This window comes from Xenopus laevis, chromosome 7L (assembly GCF_017654675.1).
Source record: "Xenopus laevis strain J_2021 chromosome 7L, Xenopus_laevis_v10.1, whole genome shotgun sequence".
In the NCBI taxonomy this organism is placed as follows: Eukaryota; Metazoa; Chordata; class Amphibia; order Anura; family Pipidae; genus Xenopus; species Xenopus laevis.
In genome coordinates, this window is record NC_054383.1 from 354,906 (window position 1) to 366,582 (window position 11,677).

Sequence of the window (11,677 nt, forward strand, 5' to 3'; positions counted from 1 at the left end):
GAGAAATTGTCTCTAAGTAAATTATTAAAGAGCCATTAAACCTGTGATACCAAGATATAGAATAGTATCTTTCTAAATAGTAGTCATTGTTCTTGTCAGTTGTGCACTGGCCCATGATGTATGAGTATGAGTGATAGCCATTGTTATTAGTCAGGAATTGGACCCTAATGTAAATTTGGAAACTGCTCACTGAGCCCCCAGATTGGTTGAGAGGTAGCTGATATCTGCTATTGGTTATTAGTTGCTCCTTCATTTAAGTGAGTGGTAGCCATAGTGATCCAATATGAATTGGTGCAGGATTAGTAACATGACTAATCCTGCACCAATTGGCTTTTATCAGTCAAGAGCTGCTCCCTGATCTGAGTTGTGGCCATTCCCATAGGCTATTAGTAAGTATCTTATCTGTGATGTATCTGCTGTCCTTCTGAAACTGGTCCTCGATCAAGCTGAATGGTAGCTATTGAACTCTGTGGTGGGCAATGTAGCCAGGAGATAGTGCTTAATGTATCTGAGTGGTATCCATACATATGGGCTCTCAATAAGGGGCTACTGATGTGACCCTGGTATAGATATTACTTTCTGCCTTCTGTCAGGTTTCTCCATGATGTAAGCAAGGGGTAGCCAATGTTTTCTTCTATAAGTCCAAAGCTGCCCCACCCTGCTAACCCTCACCATGACCACCACACTAACCCTCACCATAAAACTAACCCTGATTACGTATTCGGCAAAATTTTGTACCAATCCCTGGACACTTGATAGGCCTCCTTGTGGGGTGGACCACCGATTATATGGACAGATGAATAAAGAATTCCTTCAGCGTCCAGTAAATGTGTTTTTATTAAGCAGGATATAATAAGTGCAGGCAGAAAATGAATAAATACTGCAAGTGGAAGCCCCTCATGCCTCCCCCAACCCATAAGCCTCCTTCTGTTCACCCTTCTTCAGGCCAAAGATCTCTCTAGTCACTTGCTTGGTGCTGCAGTTACATCTCCAATATGAAGCCAAACCTCCGACTCTCCAGCCCTCACTAATAAGCATTTGCAATTGCCTGATGGGAAAGAGAGAGTGAATGAGTGAGAATGAGCATGTGAGTAAAGCATTTGAGTGGGGAATGGGGTAGTTATTTCTGGGGTTCAGGAAGGTATTGTAAGGAATGGGGTAGTTTTTCAGGGGTTTAGGGAGGTATTGAAAGGAATGGGGTAGCTATTTCTAGGAATGGGATTGATATTTTAAGGGATGGGACAGTTACTTCTGGGGCTGGGGTTGGGTATTTTGAGGAACAATGCAATTCAAATAAACATCTAACCTTTTTCCTTAAGACGATAGCCGTGACAATGAGCCCATAGAGGGCGGTCTTGCAAAGGATTAGGATGTAAGAGTAAACCCCATTATTCACAATGCGTTTCAACTCATCTGAAAGACACAGAGCAGGAATGAGAAACAATGGGCCCCGCAGGGCAACATCTTAAAGTCAAGGGCCCTTGTTGCACCATTTGTTCATATTGTTCGTGCAAATGTCTGGTTTCTGTTTCAAAAGATGTAAGGGCTCATTTACTAACATAGTTGCTAAAAGTGCACCAGTTCAGTTGCCGCTAGCAACCAATCAGCATGTTGCTTTGATCAGACTACTAGTTATATAACAAAACTACAATGATGCAAATTTGCACCTAACTGTGTAACTTAGCCCTATGTGCAAATCTGCTTTTATTACCCCACTGACATGTTAGGCCGCTGCTGATTGGCTCCTGGGGAACTTCTGACACTGGGAAAGAAAATGAAAAGTATGGACTTAATATCTAAACAAAATATGAACGATCTGGGGAAATACCAGAGGACCCCTGGACCGTATCTCTGTACAGTGGTGTTTGCTTGGTAAATCTCACACTCACCAGGGGAAACGCCACAACCTGAAAAAAACACAAAAGAGTTGGTCAGGACTCTGATAGGCTGGTTATTTTGCCCCTGTTCTGCCAGTATAACTGTATTAGTATCACCCAAACCATTACCCCAATGACTGGTACTACAGTTTATCATTGTCTATCCCTTGGGCCCCATTTTTTCTTTTATTTAGCAATAAAATAAAACCCTAACCCTGGTCTCCTTACTTTTCTCTCCCCTGATAGATTCCGTCTTCACGTCAGTCCTCCCTCGTAACCCGGCAGAACATTCAAAGGTGTTGTCCGGATTATAATACTCATTCTTGGTGAGGCTGAGGCGGCTGCTGATGGAGTAGGTGTCCCCAGTTTTTATGGCTTTTCCCTGACTTCCATCCCGTTCTTTCTTATTCACTTTCCACTGAAGCTGGACGTGTTCTGGGAAGAAGCCACTGGCCAAACAGACTATTGACAAGTAGCCATGGTCAGTCTGTTCCTTGGGGTTTGGCCGGAAGATTGCCACATTTGCCACGTTTTTCTCCTCTTGACCTTTCTCTGAAATCGGCAAAAGCCAGTCATTGGCCCATTCACACAAGGTTGGTTTGAGGAATATTGACCTGCCCAATGAAGCCAATCAGATTCTACCAACTAATGTCCACTCATTGGTCCATTCATACAAGGTTGGTTTGAGGAATATTGACCTGTCCAAAGGAGCCAATCAGATTCTACCCACTAATGTCCTAAGGCAATAAACTGCACATGGGGTTATAACTGGGGAACTATGAAGCAGGGGTCACCTAATCCCCAATTTAATGGGCACTAGATGAATATATAGTCATGTGAGGCCTCAGGTCAATCTGCACTAGGAGATCTTTCCAATGGAGGGGAAGAAAACTTTGGCCCCTGGAAATACGTTGGGTACACCCAATTTGTTGGGAAAAGTATTTATCAGGGTTGTCCAACCAGTAATCCCCTAACAGTAACTCCCAGCATACCCTGAGATGCAGCCATGCACCCTATTGTATGGAGGGCCACCGGTTGCACAAAGCTGAAATAATGAAAATATCCAGAGACCCCTCTGTCCCCTCTGCCCTAAGCCAGCTCTGATAGTGTCTTGTGTGTGGCAGAAAGGCAAAGGAGTCCCCCCGAGTTATGACTATATAACTATCCATGAGGAGACTGAGCCTCACCAAATACCAAGCCCTCAATGGAACCTTCTGGAATTTGGCTCTTAGAGAAGGATTTGGAGGTGCCAGTCACATGTGCCCATGGTGTTCTGTGCAACTTGTTACGTGTGGGGCGATGTCTCCCTTTATCTGAGCCCACTGTACCCTTTCACTCACTGATTCTTGACTCACCCCCACCCCCATGGTACATTCCAAACTGGAGACTGGAGCCTATGGGATATTTAAAGGGGCAGTGTACACCTTTTGCTAAAAAGGGAAAATACCAAATAGGTCTTGTGTTGAAATGACATTCTGCCTGTTGTTAAAAAAGTTAATAAATGAATATTTTCCCATTTGATAACAGTTATACAGAACTAACCTGTCAATTGGGCTATTTTCCCTGAAATTACCCCCCAGTTCAGATCTCGTCCCTTCTCTAAGCAAAAACCTTTGTGCGGCTCATTGTCAGCTCATTATTTATTACATTGCTTCTTGTCATGTGACACTAATAAATACTCATAATTGTTGTACCAGAAAATAATCCCCATGGCAATATATTATATTTATACTGGATAAGATTCACATAGATAACAACCCCTGGGAGATAATAACCCCCATGGGAATATGTTACACACAGATAACCCCCAGGAGAATATATTATGTAAATAATAACCCCATGGGAATATGTTACACACAGATAACCCCCAGGAGAATATATTATGTAAATAATAACCCCCATGGGAATATGTTACACACAGATAACCCCCAGGAGAATATATTATGTAAATAATAACCCCCATGGGAATATGTTACACACAGATAACCCCCAGGAGAATATATTATGTAAATAATAACCCCATGGGAATATGTTACACACAGATAATAACCCTCCATGGATAAGAATACATAACACATAGTTAATAACCCCGTGGACAATCTTTTATATAAAGAACAAGTTCCTGCAGGTCATTCTTTTAAGTCACATGGGTTGGGTGACTTATAAAGAGGGGAATTAAAATCAGGGGGATAACTCGGGGGGCTCTAACAAAGAACTTACCCAGAACCAGCAGCCGAGTGCCCTCTCCGAAGTACTGAGCTCTGTCACTCACACTGCCAGTCGGCAGCACCAGAACCTCAGAAGGGCAGGAGAGGGCACTGACATGACTGAGTCAAACCTATTGACCCTGGCAAAGAGACTATTGGCAGTTCTGACAGATTAATGCCCCCAGCGCTCCCCCTTCTTTCAATAAAATAAATCCCACCCTTGGTTGCAGGAGAACGGGTGCAACCCTGGCACTCACATTATACTGGATGTCCCCACAGAACCCAACTTACCCAGTACATGGAGGATGGTTCCTTCTCCAAAAGTGACCTTGTTGCCAGAAGTCACAGCCCGACATGGGCGCATAAAAACTCCCCCGGGCATTCCCTCCCAGTTGCCCCTGCCCCACTCTCACACTTACCCAACACAGTGAGCACAGTCCCTTCTCCAAAGTAAGCAGCAGTGTTTGCACAGAGATAACCCCCCAGCAGAAAACCCCCACTCATCTCTTTCTATAGGGAGATACCCCCAACCCAGACACCTGAGAACTTCAGTCCTGAGCCGCTCCTCCCCCACACTGGGCACTGAAACCCATGTTCTACCCTCACTGGGGTATTTATGACAACACTGCCCATTCTCACTATCCTGTGGAGCCCAGGGCAGGTGCTGCCAAGTTAAATCATTCATATAGTGCCATGCAGGGTGCCACCAGGTTTGTGTAAAGAGCTGCCACTGGCTTGTATCATGGTGCTCCCCCAGTCCCACATTGTTACATTATTGTACAAAAAGCCCCGTGCCCAGGCTCCCCACTAGAAGGGTTGTGTTCTGAGGGTACATGGGCTTTAGGGCTTAATTCTATCTGCTACTGTAAACTCATGGTGTGATACCCCAAGGTCAAGTCTCAGCCCTACAAGATCTTGTGCCACAAATACATTGAAGGGATAAAGCCTCACAGGGCACATGGGCAGCTACTGGCATTGCATGGACTGTATGGACTCTATAGGTGGTATGGACTGGCATGCATTGTATGGACTGCTGTATAGGTGGCAGCATGGATACTATGGACTGTATAGGTGGTATGGATTGTATGGACTGCTGTATAGGTGGCATGGATACTATGGACTGTATAGGTGGTATGGACTGGCATGCACAACATTGCCCTCGGTGTAAATGTGCCTCATTTGGTGCCATAGAAAAGGCTGAAACAACACTGATATGGCTCAAATATCCCAAACAACCCAAATGCCCGTGCAGTGCTGCCTGTGCTCTTGTTTCCTATACCTGCTGGATATGGGGGGTAGGTGGGCAAGTTCTGGACACACAGATCCGAGTACAAGTACTTTGCCTTGTGGACTGGACATAAATAGAGACATTGTATTTAACTCCCAGAACCCCAAACCCACTATCATTATACAGGGTGGGCCACTTGCTGGGCAGTTCTTCACCTCTCAGTCCCTCACGTCCATCCTCACAGGGCAATGGGGTAAAAGTCATGAACTCACTTACCTAAAACAACCAGCATTGTGCCGTCTCCAAAATACTGTCTCTCGGCATTCACAGTCACATTTACCCCTTCTAAATCCTGTCTCCCCTCTCTCACACTCACAGACTGACTTACCCTCTCTCTCACACTCACGGACTGACTTACCCTCTCTCTCACACTCACAGACTGACTTACCCTCTCTCTCACACTCACAGACTGACTTACCCTCTCTCTCACACTCACGGACTGACTTACCTTCTCTCTCACACTCACGGACTGACTTACCCTCTCTCTCACACTCACAGACTGACTTACCCTCTCTCTCACACTCACGGACTGACTTACCTTCTCTCTCACACTCACAGACTGACTTACCCTCTCTCTTACACTCACGGACTGACTTACCTTCTCTCTCACACTCACGGACTGACTTACCCTCTCTCTCACACTCACAGACTGACTTACCCTCTCTCTCACACTCACGGACTGACTTACCCTCTCTCTCACACTCACAGACTGACTTACCTTCTCTCTCACACTCACAGACTGACTTACCTTCTCTCTCACACTCACGGACTGACTTACCCTCTCTCTCACACTCACAGACTGACTTACCCTCTCTCTCACACTCACAGACTGACTTACCCTCTCTCTCACACTAACAGACTGACTTACCCTTTCTTTCTGTAACTCACATATTAATTGCCCCTCTCTCTCACTCCCACACCAATTGCCCCAGTCCTGCACTAAAACTCACAGTGACAAGTTCTCATGGATGAAAGAGGTAAAAGTTTTTCCATTTGGCCACTTACCTAGAACAGTCAGGACTGTGCCGTCTCCAAAATACTGTGCCTGGCCAGTCACAGCCCCAATGAGCCGTACTAAATCCTCACTCCCACTCACCAATGAGCACTCACACTCACCAACTGCCCCTCTTACACCAAACGATTGCCCCTTTCTCACCCTCACATATAGACATGTATATGAAGATTCTCATTTATCCAGCTCATGATATACAGTATCTAGTAGAACTGAGTCAAAGGCAAGTGGACATTTAGAGTTTTTCTTTCTTTTCACCCTCATCCAAATGTGAGTGGTATAGACTTATTATCCCTCTCTCACACTCATTGACTGTCCCTCTTACACCAAACTATTGCCCCTCTCTCACCTTCACATATAGACTTATTATCCCTCTCTCACACTCATTGACTGCCCCTCACTCACACTCAAATTGACATATAAATTCAGCCACTTACCTAGAACAGTTAGGATTGTGCCGTCTCCAAAATACTGTACAGCGGCATTCACAGCCCCAATGAGCCGTACTAAATCCTCACTCCCCCCTCACCAACAAGCACTCCCACTCACTGATTGCCCTCTCACACACTCACACACCAAACTATTGCCCCCTCTTACACTTACATATAGACTTATTGTCCCTCTCGCTCTAACGCCTCAACTGCAACCTCACTCACACTCAGACTCACACTGAATATAAAAGACCCTCCTGGGGCAAATGGGTAAAACCCATGAAATTCAGTCACTTACCCAGAACAGTAAGGATTGTGCCGTCTCCAAAATATTGTCTCTCGGTAGTCACAGCCGCCTTCAGCTGTACTAAATCCTCACTCACCTCACTTAGTTGCACTCACACAGCTAGGAACCTCTCACACTCACACACAGACTGTCCCTTTCTCACACTCAGACTCACACTCACATACAGACTATCACAGGACAAAGGGGCAAGTCCCTGACTCACTTACCGAGAACAGTGAGGATTGTGCCGTCTCCAAAATATTGTCTCTCGTTAGTCACAGCCACAATTAGCCATACTAAATCCCCACTGCCCTCACTGAGTTGCACTCACACAGCTGGGAACCTCTCATACTCACACACAGATTGACCCTCTCTCACACTCACACTCACATACAGACTCTTACAGGACAAAGGGGCAAGTCCCTGACTCACTTACCGAGAACAGTGAGGATTGTGCCTTCTCCAAAATATTGTCTGTCATTAGTCACAGCCACAATTAGCCATACTAAATCCCCACTCCCCTCACTGAATTGCACTCACACTCACACAGCTAGGAACCTCTCATACTCACACACAGACTGACCCTCTCTCACACTCACACACAGACTCTCACAGGGCAAAAAGGTAAGTCCCTGACTCACTTACCGAGAACAGTGAGGATTGTGCCGTCGCCAAAATACAGTCTGTCAGCGGTCACAGCCACAATTAGCCATACTAAATCCCCACTCCCCTCACTGAGTTGCACTCACACTAAGCCATACTGACAGGCAGACTTACCCTCACATACAGACTGTTGGCTTCTCACTCGCACTCACATATCGATTACTCTCCCCAATCAGTTGAGTTGCAGCCATTCTCTGTCACTTACCCATTACATGGAGCAGTGTCCCCTCTCCGAAATACTGAGCATTGTAGGAACACACTGACTCACATCTGCACCAAATCCACTACAATGGCCCAGACACCTTATCCACAAGGACTGAGAAGTTTCTCAATTCATATATATTCATATATATATATACAGTAATTCCACATTACCACCCCTTCCCATGTACATGGACCAGTCTCCCCTATTCCTGACCAGCCCCCCAAGACTTACCCAGCACAGTTAGAAGAGTCCCATCTCCAAACGTCTGTGCGTAACCAGAATCACAGTGCTACTTGGCTGAACCCAATCCCCTTGCCCAGCAGTGCTGTAACGGCACAGACACCGACCCCGACAATACACGTCCCACGGAGCCCCAGAACATACAATCTAGTGACTGATACCCCACACTTACCATCCCAGACACAAACAGCAGTGAGACACACAGACCTCCAACAAGACTTACCTAGGACTGTGACTATGGTGCCATCTCCAAAGTACAGTCTGTTCTGGCCCGCACATTGGCACAGCTCCTGCGCAAAACTGTCACACAAATGTGCCCCACACAGGTCTGCTCTTGGGATTCCAACACTCTAACACCTTCACCATTGGCCCTGGACCATAAATCAGTGGCATTTCTGCACAAATTACAATGGAGCACTGAATGGACCTGAACACTGATTCCCCTTATCTCTCGTCAACCCAAGAACCATGAGGTGAATTCTAGTCCTTTGTGGGTCTATCAGAACTGCCCAAACCTTACAATCTAACTTGCATTTGTTGGTTTGGCCCAAACAGGTCTATCGCAGCTTAGAGCCCCCTCACTTTTACAGGAGGTGATTATATTGGACTTACCCAGAACACTGACAATGGTTCCTTCTCCAAAGTAAGCTGCAGAGTAGGTCACAGAGAAACGTCTCACTCAGAAAACCTGCCCCACTCATCCAAACTGCCCCATGGGGAACGTATTGTGCCCTAATAAGTATCCTACACCCCCAGATTCTGTACAGCCATACAAGTAAAGTTAGAATTACCCTCAATAAATTTGCCCCAACCCTTGCTTTTTTTTTTTTATCAAACCCAACCCCAAAGCTTCTCCTCTTATAGTCAGAATATTCCCTGAGATCTTGACTATCCTCAGCCCCCAGCCTGGCACTCACCCCCTGCCCAGCAATGTGCAACTCCCAGGGGGACATGTCGGGCACTGGCTGGTGACTCTCCCAAGAAGCATCTGAGACTTGTTTTTTTACAGATCACCGGGTCTCTCACTCACACTGGCACAGGTCACCAGTCCTATTACTCACACTCACACTCATACAACAAGCACTCTCATTCAGACTAACATAGGTCCCCAGTCCTACTACTCACACTCATACAACAAGCACAGTCACTCAGTCTAACATAGGTCCCCAGTCCTATTACTCACACTCACACTCATACAACAAGCACTCTCACTCAGACTAACATAGTTCACCAGTCCTATTACTCACACTCACACTCATACAACAAGCACAGTCACTCAGACTAACATAGGTCCCCAGTCCTATTACTCACACTCACACTCATACAACAAGCACAGTCACTCAGACTAACATAGGTCCCCAGTCCTATTACTCACACTCACACTCATACAACAAGCACTCTCATTCAGACTAACATAGGTCCCCAGTCCTACTACTCACACTCAAACAACAATCACTCTCACTCAGACTAACATAGGTCCCCAGTCCTATTACTCACACTCACACTAGCCCCAGCTGTCTGACCTCACTCCTTGGGGAATATCATTTCTCAGACTTGTGTAGAAACCTTAGGCTTCAGGGCCACTCATGATTTTGTCAATCAGCCTTAACCAGAGCCAAGAACTTACCCAGAACTGTGAGAATGGTTCCATCTCCGAAGTAAGCTTGATAATTACACAGAGTGGGAGTCTGGTGCAAGAACTGCCCCATACAGACTAAGACCTGGGCACAAAGAGGCCCAATTTACCCGCTATAGAGGGCAGATCTGGCCTTAAGCTTCTGCATGGGACAAACACTGAGACCTTTTCTTCTGAATCCAAAGACTAAAAATGATTCAGTCTAAGTTGGACTTGGGGCCACCAGTACTTTAATGTCTTGAGCATTTGGGCCAAGAATTAGAAGAAATCCTTAGAGACCCCCTCCCCTGCAAACATTATCACTCGGCTCCTGTTCCATAAAGCAACATATTCACCAAGTGCCCGTCTCAACCCACATGGCATATTCTTGTCACTTACCTAAGATGCTGACGAAGGTTCCAGTCCCAAATACTGGTGGGGCAGAGCTCACAGTGACACCAGCACCAGAATTGAATCCACTGAAATAAACAGGCCCATATCCTGCATTGTATCCAGATTATCCGGAGTCTTTTCCTGTATACAAGAGAATATTCTGTAATTCCTGGGATTGTCCCACATTTCTTTGTTCCTCTGTAAGAATCCGGGGTTTGTGTTGTTCCTCTTAGTCTCAGGTTCAATGACACCCGCCCTCTCCAATTCTCTCCCCCGGACTCATTTCCTCTGTGAGTCGAATCCCCTGGGGTTTTTGTAAAGGCTTCTCATAGGATTGTACCACGGTGCCCCCCCTGTCCCCACAACGTTACACTCTCATACAAAAAGAATTGGGAGGGTTTATTCTTGGCTCCCATTCTCCTCTCAGCCTGTAGGTGGAGCTGCTGGGAGTCTGATAGAAAGTCCTGCACCGGCCGCTCTCCCATTGACTCTCAGTGGGGAATGTTACAAATTATTACATTTCTTTCTAATGAATATACAATTTCCTTATCCAGGAATCCTCAGATCCATGGTCCAAATCACACAGAGGGAAATAAGGCACAAACAACCCTGTTTCTCCTTCCCAGAGGCATTTTCCTCTATATCCCATTAATAAGTGATGCTCAGTGACTTGGTGTCACCCTAAATAACCCCAATATCCAGGGGTACCTGAGGGGTCACTAATCTGCTCCTGTTGGGCCCAGTCTTGGACATTATACAGAGACGCTGATCTGGTCTTGTTCCCCCAGTATAATGCCTGTCTATGTGGCTGGTGCTTTTGTCATTGGATGACCTTTTATATTTCTTCATGATGTCACAGCAGAACACGCCCCCTTCCCTTGTGATGCTACAATGACATCATAGTCCATTTCACTTCACTCCAAGCCATTGAGCCCAGACTTGAGACAGAACAGGGTAACACGGTCCAGACCATCCCATGGGAATAAAGGGTAATGTGCTCCAGACAAATGAATTTTATAAACACTGGAAGGGACAGCCCCAGTCTGTCAAGCCCTGGATTCATTAGTCAGAACCAATTGTTCCATCTCATTCCTCCCCATCACATCTCTTTGCATTTCTCAGTGTCTATATTTATCCTAATGAGGGTCCCTTCCAACCTGCAGCATCAAAGCCCATAACTGTCACTTCCTCCCCAATGAGCAGCAGGAAATAACTAAAAGGGCAAATTTGTTGTTTCTGAGTTAACCCTTTAATATCTATGCACACAAATAGGGGGGTTGTGGGAGCAACTGATTTGGCCAAATTGTTACAAATATACAAAAGAGGGGGGTTTGATCAATGCACATTCCCTGCCCCCCCCCTGTTTCACTAGTAAGTGTTAGTATAACCTCAAAATCATGGGTCTGTCATCATAAACCCCCCCTCCACCTTTTAGTGACCCAGACAATTTTGGGAAAGGT

General features: G+C 45.9%; 1 protein-coding gene across 2 annotated transcripts in view; it reads right to left on the reverse strand.

The window, feature by feature from the left end:
• Positions 1-819: 819 nt before the first annotated feature.
• LOC443731 (TCR VDJC BV5 BJ1) overlaps positions 820-11,677 on the reverse strand; it is a 188,089-nt gene continuing 177,231 nt past the window's right edge. The window contains 6 exon segments of one of the 2 annotated variants that reach the window (NM_001091843.1): positions 820-1,048; positions 1,307-1,413; positions 1,890-1,907; positions 2,106-2,429; positions 7,747-7,792; positions 10,568-10,580. In NM_001091843.1, the coding sequence (NP_001085312.1) occupies positions 1,028-1,048; positions 1,307-1,413; positions 1,890-1,907; positions 2,106-2,429; positions 7,747-7,792; positions 10,568-10,580 (529 nt within the window). In that variant the 3' untranslated portion in view covers positions 820-1,027. 2 annotated transcript variants of the gene reach the window in all.